This window comes from Metopolophium dirhodum, chromosome 1, assembly GCF_019925205.1.
Source record: "Metopolophium dirhodum isolate CAU chromosome 1, ASM1992520v1, whole genome shotgun sequence".
Lineage (NCBI taxonomy): Eukaryota > Metazoa > Arthropoda > Insecta > Hemiptera > Aphididae > Metopolophium > Metopolophium dirhodum.
Window position 1 is genome coordinate 45,405,608 of NC_083560.1, and position 18,378 is coordinate 45,423,985.

General features: G+C 24.5%; 1 protein-coding gene across 1 annotated transcript; it reads right to left on the reverse strand.

Annotated features, from left to right (window-relative positions):
• Positions 1–611: 611 nt before the first annotated feature.
• Positions 612–18,352, reverse strand: LOC132933914 (NAD-dependent protein deacetylase Sirt6). The gene is given in 9 exon segments (XM_061000186.1): positions 612–4,799; positions 4,801–4,998; positions 9,412–9,535; positions 9,977–10,150; positions 11,437–11,560; positions 15,707–15,825; positions 16,619–16,746; positions 16,812–16,903; positions 18,114–18,352. Coding segments are annotated over 8 exon segments (1,065 nt in total). The 5' UTR covers positions 16,878–16,903; positions 18,114–18,352; the 3' UTR covers positions 612–4,667.
• Positions 18,353–18,378: the final 26 nt, after the last annotated feature.

Consider the following 18,378-nt stretch of genomic DNA (forward strand, 5'->3'; position numbering starts at 1 on the left):
ATTTCAGGAATTTTGTAAAAAATTCTACTTCAGACGTTCATAAAAAATTATTGTGAATTTCGCTCAATTTTTTTTAAAATTTTCTCTAACATTAACTTATGAGGAATGATGTATTACATTTTCAAGATTTTGAACCAATCAATTTTTAGCCAAATAGAACACCCCGACACCTGTGGAGTTCACATTCAAGCACATCTTCACTGAGTGCCGTCATCGACAGTGAGATTCTCTGCTCCACATAATTAATTATATGAAATTCTTAGTCCGTATCTAAACGCTATTCATAATTTATTTTAGTAGGTATCTAAATAAATCTGATATGTACAACAAAATATGAACTATACCTTAGTTTAAGCAATATATCATAAATGTATCTAATTTAATAATGTAATAATTTAAGTTACTGTCAGACTAATGTCCACAGCTGCTGAGGTTTTTTTATTTCATTAAGAAAAAAAAGTAAAATAAATTTCTATTTTTAATACTGAGTAATCTATATTATGTAAAATTGTGTGTTCTATAATTAATTATCATACAAAATATGATCTATGGTGTATATAAAAAAAAAATTACTTAAATGTTAACAAAAAAAAGAAACAAAAATATATTAATGTTAAATACAAATTGAGTTTATTTTAATTGTATACAAATACAATACAAATAATCCATCATCCTGAATAAAACTAAAAGTCCAGTTGACTATTGTCATTTTTAAACAACCAAATATGAAATAAAAATGAATTATTGCTAACGAGCTACTTACAACATTAATGTCATTTATAAATACTATAGGTAGCCAGGTAGGTAGTTAAAAGAAATATTGCTAACCTACATAAGATTAAAATAATGTTTTAAGAAGCTTAGTATAAACATAAATTATATTAAACATTATTTATGTATTTGACTTAAAACTAATTTTTACAGAAGTCTTGCTTTTTTTTTATTTCCACATAAATGCACAATATAAAGTACTCTTCAATCTAGGACCTAGTGATAATACCTACTTCATAATCAAAAGTATAACTTATTCAACAGAGAAATTGGTTCCGGATACAATCTATTTTGGTAGGTACATATATAGACACCGTTTCCTACTAAAGAATAGATTAAAGTGCTAAATGAGATGTGACTGAACAAGCGTTGACGTTAGTAAATCCTTCGGGAAAACTAAGTACATGCATTACATCCATAAGCGGGCAAAAACACGAAGAGTTCAAAATAAAACCAGAATCTTTATGAAAAATTATAAGTCATGCGAGACATCAATAGAATTGTCCAAATAATAATTATTTTTTATAAGATTGGGAGTTCGATAGAAGGACATAATTTTGATGTTATAATAAGGAATAATTTTTTATCATTAAGGAATTCTAAAATACGATAAAAAATTGAAGAGAAGACTGTATTGTATGTATTAATTAAAATATTAAACAGAAAGAGATGGACAAATAATGACCCCCTTGAGGCACACCAGATTTAACGATAAAATGACTAAATTATTCAACAAGTTGATATTTATATAATAAATATATTTATTCAATAGGTGCGAACGAAACCACGAAAACCTTGGGTCACCAACCACTAATTAGTTGAAAACATTAATTAAAACACTATGGTCCATGAAATGTTTTGGATGGGACAGTAAAAATAACGGATATCTGATCAGCAATCATTTAGGTACTAAGAAAAATTAGGTAAAAATCCAGGGGTTTAAAACACTATTCAAAAGTGTAATAACTAATAAAACTTTTCTAAATATTCTAATAAAAGGAATCAATGGAGTATAATTTAATAATTTTGACATTTATTTTTAGTTTTTGATACTCTAATATTGGTAAGCCAAACAGAATTTTATAAATACATGATACTATTTATACTTAAGTCATAAACTCAAAACTCATGAAACGGTTTTATCAAAATGTTCTAGCATTTTGTTTAGTGTTAACTTTATTATTGTTTATATTGTGCATAAAATATATACAATTTTCTTTTATAATCAAACTTAATTTAAAATTAAAAATAAACAATGCATGCATTAAATAAATTATACACAGTATAAAAAATTCTTGGTTTTTTGACACATTTGTTATTGATTAATTATATGAGTTTTTTACTAATTTAATTTAACTATACATATTATTAAAATTGAATTGTTTAGTATAAAACATTTTTAAATTGGGTTCTTTGCATTTAATTTTAATTAAACAATTAATTCAAAGAGCTATTCTATTATAAATTATACATATTTAAAAACCTATTATTAATAATACAAATTATAAAAACATGATTAATATTTTAGATACCTAATTACTTTTCATTTTAATTAAAATGTATTAAATAATTAATTCAAAGAGTTATTCAATGAACTAAAAATATGATAACAAATAATTATAATATATATTTATTCTTCGGTAATGTATGCTAATTTAATCATTTTAATCATTATTGCGATTTGTGTGGCAATTTTAAATTAAAATAATATTTATTCAATAATTTATAAAAACTCACCCTAAATAAAGCAAAAGAAATACCCCAAAATAAAAATTTTGCTTATTTAGCTGTTAATGTTTTTTTTTAAAACAGATAGAAAAAAACTTAAAGTTATTGACTATTAAATATGATTATAAAAAGCACATTATTATATTCCAATATATTGAATAATAAATAAATATTAATTTTATACATATACATTGAATATAATTTTAATATTATAGCATCTATCAGTTCAGTTTTTAAATAAAACTAGTTTATTTTGTTAATTATACCACTAGTTGTCAATAAAAGGCAATGGCATACGAGGTATGTTCAAAAAAAAAAAACTCAAACCAGTTGTATAATAAATTAAATAATATAGTGAATCAAAAGGTTTTTTCATTTTTTAATTCGATTATTTTTTCCAGTTATAGCATTGAAATCTTCAATCACAATACTAATGGTCAAATGAACATCGTCAAATCTATAAGATAACGTTACACGGACTTTTGTTGTCTCCGTCTTACAAGTGCGTTACATAACAAACTTTACGCTAATTTAGCTTTGTTTAGTTCAATTAGTTTAATAATTAGAGTGAATTCACATCTTATAAAATATAAAGGTAAGATTATTATCTAGGGTATCTCATAGGGTTTTTATTATATTTTAATTTTAAAGCAAGTTTATGAGTATTTTAAAATGTACAAAATATTTACAATTTTAAAATACTCATTAAAATATTATAATAATAAGCCTATAAGTTTCCATAGATAATAATCTTACCTTTAAATTTTGTAAGATGTGAATTAACTATAATTTTTAAACTAACGGAGCTAAACGTTTTTTGCTGGGCACAAAATTTGCTATGTTACGCACTTGTAAGAAGGAAAAAAATGCACGTGTAACGTTCTCTTAGTGTCTGACATTCTTACTAACGTATAATATAATATTAAAATATACGTTCAGCAGTTCAATTTTGTGTTGTTAGCTTAATTTATATTAGAGTGAATTGATCTATTATCAGACCCCTATGAACCAGCTTATAATAAAATAAATAAAAATAAATACAATGTACATAAAATTGTATTTCTTTGACAGTCTTTTCTATTTTTTTTTTCAAACATGAGTAATATATAGTTTTGAACAGACCTCGAATCAATGGTGGGTTTTGAGATAAGGAAGAGAGAAAAAGTAATAATTCGAGAAAAAATTAAGAATATTATGATTTTGAGATAATTTAAATTTAAATTGATTAGTGTCCATCTATTTTACCAGTTAGAACACATAGGCAAAGTATCATACCCATGATGGAGGGGGGGGGTATATCCTTCCCTCTTTTGCTTATTTTCGTCGAATAAAATATATAATAAAGCAACGAAACTATATTATTTACCGCTATAAGAAGTAGTCTGAGAATGGTCAAAAATTGATATCACCTCTCTTTCAAACCACCACTGCATAGACAGTTTACATTTATTGAAACTTGAGTTCATTATATAGCAGTGACAAATTTTCAGTATTTTATTAGGATGTGTAAACTTTGTTTAAATTTAGAATACATTTTTTGTATCTTATTTTGGATAAACTAGAAACATTTTATTGGTTAAAACTGTAAATACTTGTAAAAAGTAGCGTTTAAACAGTACCAAAAGCCAAGCCTTGGCATGTTAGTGATAATTATTAATTGAGTTAAGTTAAGTTGAAATAAAACATTTTAAAAAGGTTACATTAAGTTTCTTTTGATATATAAATAGCCAGTAATAAGATTTAAAATAATAAAAAGTAAATGTTTAGGCAAAATATTTATTGTATTATATTTATTATTTTTAAATTAATGTAACTTAATTAATAACTCTTTATTTATTACGTTTATATCAACAAAAACCAGTTAAGTTAAAAATTAAGTTAATGAAAATTAATTTATAAAATTTAAGTTAAAAAGTTAATATTAACTTGTAACTTTTTAACTTGTTTATGCCAAGGCTTGCCAAAAACTGTAGCTGTTTTTAAGACTATAGTCACTCGATTTGTATCATATTGAATTTTTGCCATTTTTATAATTAGATTTATATCATGTTTATAAGTTAAATATTTTTAATGTAAATTTATTTAAGAAATTGTTAGCAGAACAATGTATTAAAAGATTTATATAAATACAAAAATTATAAATATAATTGAAGAACCTAATTATTTTGTTATTGTTTTATAATATTATCAATATTATTGAGTTTAGAAATTTTTGATGGCTTAAGAACTTGATTATTACAAGGCAATTCTGTTTCTGATTCCGTATTAGAAAATTTTGCTTCAGACTTTTTCCGTTTTTTTCGATTTTGTAGTGTTTCTTTTAATGTCTCGTACTTTTTTTAAATCTATTTCATAAATTGTCCAATCAGTGGTTTCAGAATTTATGTTTGTTGGATCTTTCATCTCGTCGTATTCATCAATTTCTACTCCAATGATATCCATTAGAGACTTCATCAAACTGTCTACATATGTATGAATAACTAAATCTGCTTTACGATCCTTAATAAAAAATATAACACAATTAGAACAAACATTTTCAAAAAAAGTGTAGTAATTTATTGAATACAATTTAAAGTAATAATTGAAGGGGTGAGTGGATAAAGGTGTTAATTGACATTTTTCGAAAAGTGGTTTTTATTTTGTGGATGAAAGTGTTTGACTATTTTACACATTATAGCAAAATATTACATCAATTGGATTATTATTTTCGTGAATTCACAATTGATGAAGGTGTTATCTAAACATTTTTATTACTGTGTAAAATGGATAAAAGTGTTAATGTCTTTTAACCCATTTTATGAAATATGTATCATCAAAATATTTTACCAGATATTTTGTGTTATTGATACTTAACACTTTTATGCACTAAAATGAGTTTATTTTTAGGTAATTTATTTATAATTTTTTAGTCCTCAGAATACTTAGTTACAGTATTTTAATAAAATATAATATTATGTTTAAATAATATTATTGTGATATCAGTATGATAATAGATATAGCTAGATTTTCCCTCGCTTTTTATTTATTATCTTTCTTTTCAGTTATCATGTTATCATGCTTGTATTTGAAAACAGAATATTATTTGTAATATTTTATTTTATTTGTTTAAAACTTAAACTTCATGTTAAGTGTATATTGTTAGTTGTTATTGTATAATAATATGATTTAAATTTAAAGTGTTGAAACATGTCGTCTCGTGCTAAATTAATATTAAATAGAGCTATTAATAATAATTTGGTTGACCACACTACCAGTAAGATTAGTACCAGAAAACGAAAATGTACATTTAATGTTCCGGACTATGGTTTCAGTGATTCCGGTACTAATTTATCATGAAATAATATTACATATTATATTTTGGCAAGCATATACATCGATTTGTTATAATACTATGTTAAATATAACTTTAGGTTCATCTATTGACTATGCAAGTGATGAATCCTACAATCCAAATAAAGATACTATTTTAAGTGGTATGTATTTAAACATAAATTAATATTAAATCTTATACATTTTATTGCATAGTAAAAAGTAAAATGTTATGATTAGGTATAAATAATACTGTTATAAAATACTATTTTATTTTAAAAGATTAATTTTTTTACAATTTAAAGATGACATTTTGGTACCTGATACCCCAGAACATAGGTATGATACCAATATTATAATTGAAGATGAGATCACTTTGATTCCTGAAAGCTCACTGACAGAAGCAAATTCTCAAATTAGTACAGATATTTTTTATAAATCTTGTTCTACTGCACGGAAATTAAATTTTGATATCAATGAAATAATTAATCATTTAGGTAAAACCTATACTTTTCAATATAATATTATATATTAACAACCTAATATTTAAATGTAATATTTTATGAAAATTATACACCAATTTATGTTAAATTAATAATATTATTACAGATGAACTAGATTATACTAATTTAGTAGCAAGTTCCTTTGAAGAAGATGAAGTTGTTATTGCAAACAATAATAATAGCATAGGTAAAAATATTTTAATTTATTAAGAAAAATTAAAGAATATTAATACCTACTTACATATTTTTTTTTTTTTAATATCTTAGTGTAATATAATAATATATTATAATATGTATACACCTACCTACTACCTATAGGTATTATTTTTTTTTTTACAAATACTGAAATACAACTATACATATTATTTTAGAATTTATTTTATGAAATTGTATAATATTTATTACAGAACGTTTAAATGATACTGATTTAGCTGCTAGTCCAAATACTGATGGTCCATTTGCACAATATGAAATAATAACTCTTGACCAGCATAGTATTGATAATAACTCTCAGAATTAAAGTATAGGCAAAATAATAAAATACAATATCTGTTGTTTATAAATATTATATACTAATGATCAAATCTGTTAAAAATAAAATATTTTCAGAAAATAGTGAAGTTTTTAATAATAAATGTAAAAAAAAAGAAAAGTAGGAAAAAAAAGAGAAATACAGAACAGTGGAAAAGAAATAAAGCAGCTGCACTAAGATCTAGGGGTAAAGAATATATGTCACAAAAAGGAATGATTGTTCCAGCCAAATCAGTTAATTTAGGCCTACTATGTACAAAATCATGTTTTAAATGCAGTATAACTATAGATACAGAAACTAGAATACTATAATTCAATTCATTTTACAAAATGGAAATTAATGTAAAAAATGCTTATCTCTTTAAAAGAATAAAACAAAGTGAAACCTCTCGTGTAACTAAAAATCCAAAGAACGTTCATATACATATCAATATTTTGTCAAAAAAATTGATAACGATATTCGTGTTTGTAAAACTGCATTTTGTGAAATATTTCAAATTGGGAGAAAGAAGGTTGAACTACTACAAAAACAAATTCAAATTGAGGTATCTCCACAAGAAGATAAAAGAGGAAAACATTTATCTCGACCTCATAAAATGTCTGATGAAGTGATGGAATATATTGTAAGTCATATTCAAAGTTTTCCTTCTGAAAGTTCTCATTACTCCAGAAACAACAATCCCAATAGAAAATATTTATCACCATTATTAAATTTAAGCAAAATGTTTTCATTGTACAAAGAAAAATGTGTCAATGATCATAAACCGGAATGTTATAGTATTAAAGATACTACCTACAGAAAAATATTTTGCCAACATTTCAATTTAAACTTTGGTAATCCTAGGAGTGACACGTGCAGTAGATATGATGCTGGTGAATCCAACAATACAGAACATGTATTATTTTATAAAGCTGCCTATGAGACTCAAAGGAAAGATCGTGAACTTGCAATAAATAATCATAAAATCTGTTATATTACCATGGATCTACAACAAACAATGCCTCTACCAAAACTGTCTACATCAAAGGCCTTTTACTTGAGGCAATTATGGTTTTATAATTTTGGTATTCATGCTATCACCGTCAAGGGCCATCAACCATACATGTTTACTTGGACTGAGGACTTGGCTGGAAAGGGTAGTCATGAAATTGCAAGTTTTCTATGGTATTTTGTACAACTTTCCAAAACCACTACTTTACAAGATGTGGATCACTTAGTTGTATAGTCAGATTCATGTGCTGGTCAAAATAAAATTTTTAATATTATATCATTATACCAGTACATGATTTTAAAAGGAGACTTTTAAAATAATCGATCACAAGTTTCCTGAAGTGGGACATTCATACTTGGATTCTGATAGAGATTTTGGAAGAATTTAGAAAATTTTAAGAAAAAATCAAAATATATATATATTCCAGAACAGTACCGTAGTATAATAAAAGATGCTAGTAAAAAAAATGATGTTCTGGTTGATATGGAACACCAGTTTAAAAAGGTTGACAATCTCAAGAATAAGTTGAGAATAGTAAATAAAGTAAAAAACACTGAAGGTGAAAAAATAAATTTTCGTGGCAACATCAAAATGGATTAGAGTTGATACATTTGGAAGCTATAAATATAAGGAGAGTTATGATGAAGATGTTCCTTTCAAGACGTAAACTTATTAAAAGATAAAGGTTTTATACCTACAGAAGTTACTTTAGAAAGACTGAATGAAAAAATTGGTGATATATCAAAGGAAAAAATTGATAATCTCAAAACCCAACTTGCGTTTGTTCCACTTGAATTTCAGTGGTTTTATGAACAATTATTTTAACATAGTTTTCTTGTACTATTTTATTTTTAAGCTTATTTTATCATGTTAATTTGTACTGTTTTTTTATTTTTATTTTATTGGAGTTTATTCAAATTTAACAAAGTTTTTCATTTTATTTAACCGAGAAAAAGTTATCATATTTTGTTTTTTTATTAATATTATTATAATATTGTTTTATTTTTAAAACTTATATTTAAAAAATTTTAAAAAGTGTTATTTAAGTTTTATACAATATTATTTATATTGTTATTATTTAAAAAGTAATAAATTAAAAGATAATAAATTCATAAAAATGATTTTGTTGTTTGTAATATTGTCAATAACACCCAATGAGAAATAATTTTTTGGATAGTACTACGTGGATAAAGGTGATATGTTCTTCTTTTTTAACTTAAATTTAAGTTAGATCTAGTATGAGTAAATGTATGAACTTAAAATTGATCAACATATTAAAGCAGCATATGATGCATAAAATAATCCAAACCACGTGTGCTTAACTTAAAAACTATAAAAGTTCTAAGCATTTAACCCATTAGCACCGGAGTTTTTTTATTTACAATTTTAACCAAAATTTTGTTGAAAATGTATATATTATACCTCAAAAATGATTGTAATAAATCTATGTTGCCATATGGCAACGCACGGCGTTAATGGGTTAAGAATGTATAAACTAAAATGATGCTTCCTGAAAAGTTTAGAAAATGTTAATTAACACCTTTATCCACTGACCCCTTCAATTATAAGATACTTACACAGTTGGTTTTTTGTAAATTGCAAATAACGACTTTTCCTTTGTTTTTCTTCGCATTAAATGGGACAAGATTGATTGGTTGAATTTGTAATGAAGTTCCAAGACAAATGCATAAATCAGCCATTCTGAAAAACATAAACTTTGTTATATTTGAAAAATAAGAAAATTAGCATAATTTGAATTGATTAATTAGAAATAGATGAAGATTTTTTTGCATAACTATAATACTTGCTAACATACTTTTATAAATAAATTACACTCAATATAATAATAAGATTTTTATTTCAACAGCACTTAAATTAGGTTAATTTGTGTGGGTAAACTGTACTTAAATAACTTTTTAATGATTGTATTAAATAATGATTATTCCAGTCCTAAGCGGAGTTCACCAATCTTAATAAGCAGATAGTAATTTTATTATTTTCATAATCTCAGTTGACAGTCACACAAAGTAATACTATAATCAAATTATGCCAACCAATAATAAATGGTCTTCAATATGCAAAAATGTTTATTAAAAAAATATTTAAATATAAAACATACAGATAGTTAGTATATATAATTACTTTGAATGTAACTCCGATAACTCCAGCTCTTCAGTGGGTAATTGATGTTCCCAGTCTAATATTGTATCATATAAAATACCTCGGCATTGATTACCATTCTTATTTTTTCCAAAACATTTTATATCTAAGCATCGCTGTCCAACTGTTTTTACAGCAGTTTTGCTCACATAGCTCCTAGTATTTAAACAAAATTGTATAACTCAACCATTTCTAATATAGATATTTAAATTGTGTACAATATACAGTTTCAAAAAGACTATTTTCGAAACCTTAATATATTAGAAACATATTACTATTTGAAACAAGTCATCAAAAAAATTCAGAATGTTAATAAGTAGGTAGTTTACTTTAAAACAGGGTTTAAAAACTGAATATAATCAGCCATGAAAATACCTCGGTTTTTCAAATTTCAACACTAATCGTGGCCAAAACCAAAAATGACTCAGTTTAAATGCTTGTAAACAATAAACTATATTTGCTTCATTGATATTGAACTTATGAATGCAGTATTGTACAATAATATGTAAGTCAACACAACTGATACTATTGCTAACTGCAATAACGTTACACCTCATTTCTCTTTTGTTTAAACGTTAGTGTCTTTATTGTTTAGAAGCTTCTATGCAAGTTAGAACCATCGTTAAGAGGACAAGGCACCCACATGTGTTGTCTCTGTCTTAGATTGTGAACTTAGATACAAGTGTTTTACGAAACTCCATTAGTTTCATAATTAGTCAATTTACCTCTTATAAAATTTTAAGGTAAGATTATTATTTAGGCAATAGGATTTTTTATTATATTTTAATTTTAGAGCAAGTTATGAGTGTTTTAAGATGTACAAACAATTTACAATTTTAAAATACTCATAACTCGCTTTAAAATTAAAATATAATAAAAAGCCTAGGACTTTGCCTAGATATTAATCTTATCTTTAAATTTTGTAAGAGGTCAATTCACTCTAATTTTTAAATTAATGGAGCTAAACGTGATCTTTTTGAAAATTTGGTATGTTACACACTTGTAAGACGGATATAACAAATGCCACTGTAATGCCTCTTAAAGCCTTAAAGTGTATGTTTAGTGACTATAGAAATACCACATCCATATGTTTAATATCAATGACTTGCATACTATTTTACAATAATCAACAGTTTTAGAAATTATTCAACAGTAAAATTAAAAATGGAAGTATTGTAATTTATAAAGTAGAAAAGAACAATTAATATGATATTTTATCATTTATTAATATGAAAAAACTATACTTCCCAGGTAATACAAGTTTCTATTTAGTTGTATCTAGCTTTTTATTAATAATTAATATTTGAAAATAAAAGTGATCTCACAGATTGTTGATAATATATTTATTGTTAAATACATGTATTTTAAAAATTATATGAACTATTTAAAACATTTCAATTAAAATTAGGTGCTTACAAAAAAATAATAATATTTTAATTTACCTTCTGCATTTGTTACATCTCATAGTAAATATATTTCCATGAACTTCAGAAACATGTTGACGAAGTAATCCTGACTTCAAATGCAAACCATCTATATTCTGACTGACAACATATTTTGCATAACCTAATAAAATATATAAAATTAATGTTAAACATTTTTAGTGATCCTTATTTACTGGTTAGTGCTAAATAAATACTAAAAAATATATAATATATTGAATATTTAACAAACTAAATATTAAGTGTTTTACATATATTTGTTTGCACTCCTCTCTCTAGAATAAATCAACATTGCATGTAATTTGCTAACCTAACTACATAATGCAGGAAATATTAAACTATAGCTTTGTTTAAGTTGATCATTTTTAATTTTAGTTTGAATTAGTAATACTAGAAATAGTTCATTATAATTTAACAAATTCATTCTCAAATTACCTGTTAAAAAAATGTGTCCAATATATCAGTTATAGTCAAATTTATACCAATTAATAACTATAATGAATATATTGGTATTAATAAAAAGTTATTATAATTTATTTTTCATTATTATATTTGACGATATAAATTTGTTTTTATTTTTTTATTGGAGTCTGGATATTTAGATTTAAATAAAGTTGACTATGACACTAATATTCCCAAAAAGAAAACAAGAAAAATTATCTCAGAAATGAGAAAAATATGCAAATAAACATCAAAATATGCTTTAAAATGAAAATCTAAAATTATTTTTAATAACAAAAATAATTAATAATTACAAAAATAGAATATAAATTATTGCAATATAAGAGAAAAAATAATTATAATGACTGCACTTCCATAAAGTTATACAGGGTGATTCATAAAGCGTAAAACACTCATTATCTCAAAAAGTATTAATGTTTTTAAAAATAATTTTTTACATAGTAACAAGTTGTTAAAAAAACTTTTTATTAAAAAATTATATTTTTAAATATTTTTTTTTCTATAAAATATTTTAAGTTTTTTACTTTTTTGAATGACAGCATAGAGTTTTAATTTAATTTTCCAAAACAGAATATTTTTCTAAGTATTTTGATTCATAAAAATCTAATTTAGGGCGAGTAGTCTATGAGGTATAAGCATTTAACGTTTAGATGAGCGGAGTGGAGTGTTATGGGGTTACCCCGCAAATGTGTGTCCACTACTCCGCTTGTCTAAACCTTAAATACTTATAAACTACTCGCCCTAAATTCAATATTTATGTATTAAAATACTTAGAAAAATATTCTGCTTTGGAGAATAAAATTAAAACTCTATGCTGTCATTCAAAAAAGTAAAAAACTTAAAAATTATAAGGATAAAAAAATATTTAAAAATATATTTTTTTAATAAAAATGTTGTTTTTTTAAAAACTTGAATCTATGTAAAAAATGATTTTCAAAAACATTAATACTTTTTGAGATAATGAGTGTTTTACGCTTTATGAATCACCCCGTATAACTTTATGGAAGTGCAGTCAAAAGAGCTAAACGATTTATATATTTTTTCGTCTTCTTACTCAAGGTGTGTGGTTTTGTTTGTCTTTGTGTTCTATAAAAAAGTCTAATCCAATTTTAATCGAACCTAGTCCATAGAACATATAATAAGATAGTATTTAGGTATAGTCCACATGCTTATTATTTGTATGGGTATAAAATAATAATAATAATAGTAATAGAAAAAATCAAATTATAATTGGCTTATTGTGAAAGGTAAAACACTTCACATAGTCTACTGTGTAATTATTTTTAAGTTAAACTCGTATTTCTTGATATAAAAGTTTTATTTTTTTTCTGTTTTTAAACTTTTTTTTTGAGGTCTATTGGAGTTTGATTTTCTTACCTCTGTACAATGTACATGTATTTGTTTGAAACATTTTGAAAACTTCAATTATTTTAAATGTAGCTAATGTATTAGGATGATGATAATAAAAACTAGCATACTATTTCATATTTAATTTTATCGCCACGTGGGAAAATACATGGGAACTTACTACCCCATGGTCCCACTATATTGGTCAAGTTGTAGAAGTTTTTGGTGTCCTCTGCAGAAATTGTGTAGTGAAATATATTACGTTATAGGTACATAATATAAATTACAATAAACATGAGATAGATTTTGTTTCGCGAATAGTTTAAGCCCAGCTCGAAGTGGAAAGCTACCATCATTTCTAATGAACTCGGATCAAAAATGTAGCAAAAATACAATAACAAGTTTAGAATTTGTAAAAAGCCATGATTTTCAGCGACTGGCATATTTGATTATGATATAATATGATTATATTATATTTGTTTATTTCATTATACAGGCTGATTCATTTAGCGTAAAATACTCATTATCTTAAAAAATATTAATGTTTTTGAAAATATTTTTTTTTTCACAGTTTCAAGTTGTTAAAAAACAACGCTTTTGTTAAAAATTCATATTGTTAAAGTTTTTACTTTTATGAATGACATCATAGAGTTTTAATTTCATTTTCCAAAACAGAATATTTTTCTAAGTATTTTGATACATAAAAATTGAATTTAGGACGAGCAGTATATGAGTTAAAAGCATTTAAAGTTTTGTTGGGCGGAGTAGAGTGGTATGGGGTTACCCAGCATAATGTTGTCCACTACTCCACTTGTCTAAAGTTTAAATACTTATAACTCATAAGCTACTCGTCTTAAATTCAATATTTATGTATTAAAATACTTAGAAAAATATTCTGCTTTGGAAAATGAAATTAAAACTCTATGCTGTCATTCAAAAAAGTAAAAACTTAAAAAATTATAAGGATAAAAAATATTTAAAAATATAATTTTTTAATAAAAATGTTGTTTTTTTAACAACTTGAAACTATGTAAAAAAATTATTTTCAAAAACATTAATACTTTTTGAGATAATGAGTGTTTTACGCTTTATGGAAGTGCAGTCATTATAATTTTTTTTCTCTTATACTGCAATAATTTATATTAAGTAATTGTGGAAATTTAAAATCATAAAAACACTTAGATGTTAAAAAATAACTATAATACACATAAATTATTGAAAAATATGTAAAGGTGGGTCTCAAAATGCCGGGCACGGTATTTAACAGCAATGAGTATAATAGCTTATAATTAATAACGTTATAGCAATGCACATACATTCTCACGTTTTGTGCAAGTTCTGTACAAAAAAAAAATATATTTCAATTTTCTGTTTATCTAAACTCTAAAGAATTTAATGTCTTATATTGGTATATATTAAAAGTATAAAGTAAACAAATATTTTTTATTTCTGGAAATTATATTGAGGCAGGCGCATTACTTGCCTCACCCTAAAACTGCCACTGGCCACAACATACAAGAAATGAGTATTATAATTAGAGCACAGATTTCTATGCAATTGCATATTTTTTTCCTTTTAATATTTTTTGATTTTTGTCAGTTATCTCCACGATTTATCATAATTTGAAACTAATGGTGAAATTTTTTTTTGCATATTTTTGCATATTTTGGCAAAATTCAAAATTTATTACATATTGAAGCAAAAATTTAAAAAAATTTATAAAATTTATAAAATTAATTTTATAGTAATAAAAAAACTGGTAACTCAAAACATGACTTTACATAAAATCTTTTCAATAATTGACAAAACGAAAGAAAAAATCATTCTATTCCTGGATCGAAAGGTGCAACACTTAAAACAAAATTAAACAAGCTTTCCAATAAAAATAAAGGTCTGGAAATTCTATGAAAAATTAATGCAGTACTATTAGGTGAAAAAGTTCAGCTTGAAGATCTTTATCAAGACCAGATAATACTAAGTTGCTTCAAATATGCCCAAACAACTTCAGTTGACGTAGAACGTTGATACGTTAACCAATAAACGTCACCACTTCATAGAAGAAAAACTCAAAATGCGTATGATTGTTCATTTTAATAATAAATACAATTTAAAAAAAACATTAAGTTGTTCAGAAAATTCCCTACATTTTTTTTATTATGTATTTAAGTTATTAATTATTATAAGTGGTTTCATTTGTAAATTTTGAATAAAGAAAAAAAATTCTTGCATATTTTTATGTTTTTTACTGCATATTATATGGCATATTTCAATACTTTTTAGTGCATAAAATCCGTGCTCTAGTTATAATCAATGAGCGTAATAATATCAAAAATGATTAACTAAGTATCTATTTGTTTATATAATATATAAATTATATATATAAGATTATAACTTCATACGTAATTATTTTAAAATAAGATTATTACTAAACAGTAAACAATAGGTAATTCAAGAATTAGACCTTTTTTAACCAAGCTTTTGATTGCCATATGAGTAATTGTTGGTTTAGCATCATCGAAATCTAAATTAACTTCTGGTTTTTTTCCTTCTTTTTCTAAAGTCCATACTCCTTTTGGTCCTCTATAATAAATAAATAATATTGATTAATTTAACATTGCTAACATTTGGCAGGTTAGATTTAAATTTTTTTTATTTTGTAAAATATAAGTTTACACTAATTATACATAATATATCTATACCCCGGAGGTAAATGACAACATGTCACAAAATAGTAATTTTACAAAAGATAGGTCCAAATGGTGTTCTTTGCCTTTAAATAAAGTGGACATGGTTTTATTTTCTATAGTCTTATTTCCGTTATTAATGATAACTGGAAATAGTGCCATATACATAGTACCTTTACATAGAGCGATGCATTTCGTACAAAATGGACATGGTGTCTTTTACCTCCGGAGTACAGATATATTATTGGGTATTTAAGATCTTAAATTTAATTTTTATTAACATAAAAATTGTTATATAGTGATAGAGAGCTAAGGTATTTCTGTTTACCAAAATTTAATGATTTAGTGTTAAGAGTAGGTACATACAATTACTATTCAAATGATAAATTAAAAAAAATTAAAAATATAATAAATAAAATATATTAAATATAGGTATACAAATTTACAAATATTCAATATTGATAATGATTATCTTACTAAGGTTATTTTAGTACCTAAAATTAAAATCTTAAATATTAGGATAGTAGACTGTCTTGTATTTTATTTTGAGTTAATAATAAATTGTTTGCTTTACAAAATCTTAATGTTCGAAAAACACTAAAATGTTAGAACTAAAATACCTAAAATATTGTTTTAATTTACACTTGAACTCATTATTATCATTACAATAACTCATTATACACATTTACCGAAAATCTGGTATTCCCGCTGATGTACTTATACCAGCACCTGTATGAAAAACTGTATATTTTGAATCTTTGACCCACTCAGCAAGAAGCGAAATCTTTTGTTTCAAAACTTCAGGAGTATCAAAAACCTAAAATAAATATAAAATGGATAGTTATGTATTTTTTAACTGTTCTCAATAATTATTATACTTACTTCATTCATACCAACTTCCCCTTTATATTCATACGGAGATAAACCATCAGCATAGTTGCAAGACATTTTGCTTTAAATTAATATGTAAATTTCTAGAACATTAAAAAAAAAATACATGTATAGAAATGTATTGGCCATTGTTATTAGTGAGGCAGGTATATTATTATAATATTTAAATATCTAAAACCAAAAGTATGATAGAAGCGTGGTTGAATTATGTTGCATATTTACATACCTAGAATCTTTAACTTTCCTAAAGTATTTGTAACAAGATTGGATTCAATAATATCTTATACTTTATTGCATGGGGAATTTATTTTCTAAAGATAGGTTAAATTTAAAAATACCTAACAATAAATAATACAAAAATATAATATAAAAACAAAATTCCATAAAATTATATTTTTCATTTTTACTGGTCCCAGTATTAGGTATTCCAAATTAATCTGTATCGAAATAATAACCAAGGCTGGGCAAGTTAATGATTTTTTTTAACTCAGTTAAGTTAAGTTAATATGCACCAATAACAAAAAGTTAAAAGTTAAAAGTTAATTTAACTCTAGGTTAACTCAGTTAAATTAAAAGTTAATACACACTTTTTGTTAACTTTTTATTAAGTTAAAAAAAAGTTAATTTGTTTATACAACGCTAGCGTACCTACTTTATTTTTTAAAGAATTTAAGATACATATTTTCTAACATGAAAACGAAATAGACTGAAAAAGTGAAATATTATAAAATTAAAAACAAAATAAATTAACTTAACTTACTTTGTAAAATGAAAAATTAACTCGTTAATTTCACGTTAATTAAGAAAGAAATTTAGTAAGTTAACAGTGAAGTTAATGAAAAGCCAAAAGTAACTAGTTAAGTTAAAAAGTTAAAATAAAATTAACTTTTTAACTCGTAAATGCCCCCCCAGCCTTGAATATATGTTTTATAATTTATATTAAGAGGATGCTATTAATTGCTTTACCATTAACGAGTTAAAAAGTTAAATTAACTTTTTAACTCGTTAATGCCCAGCCTTGGAAATAACACACCGTTAAAATTATGAGCCAAAGTTTATGATTGCAAAACAGTGGGCATTGAAGAAATGAAATGTCCTAATTTGCATTTTGGTGCAAACAGGAATTAGTATCAATAAAACTGTAATTAAATGTAATATTGATTTTCAAATGCGTTCAATGTGATTGTAATGGTTTATTAATTGTCAAATAATTACTGAAGTACTTAATCATTAGTACACTGTACACACATGATACATCGGTAGTTAGATAATGTTAATGTTTGGACAATTTACCGTAGGTGTGTTTACTTTGTGAACTATGTTTCGTGATTGTGCGAGCTTGACTTTTTTCTTATAGTTGTCACTTTAAATTTTAATTGTCATTTACTCCGACGTTTTTAAACGAACTTTTACATTATATTTTAATTTCATTAATTACACCATTTCCACCGTTTGGTAAAGTGCAGTTCAGTAAACACAGTCTTTAAGTATTATCACATGTTATATTCATAAATGTATTTTTTTGACGAGATAAGATTACACAAAGGCCTAAACGACA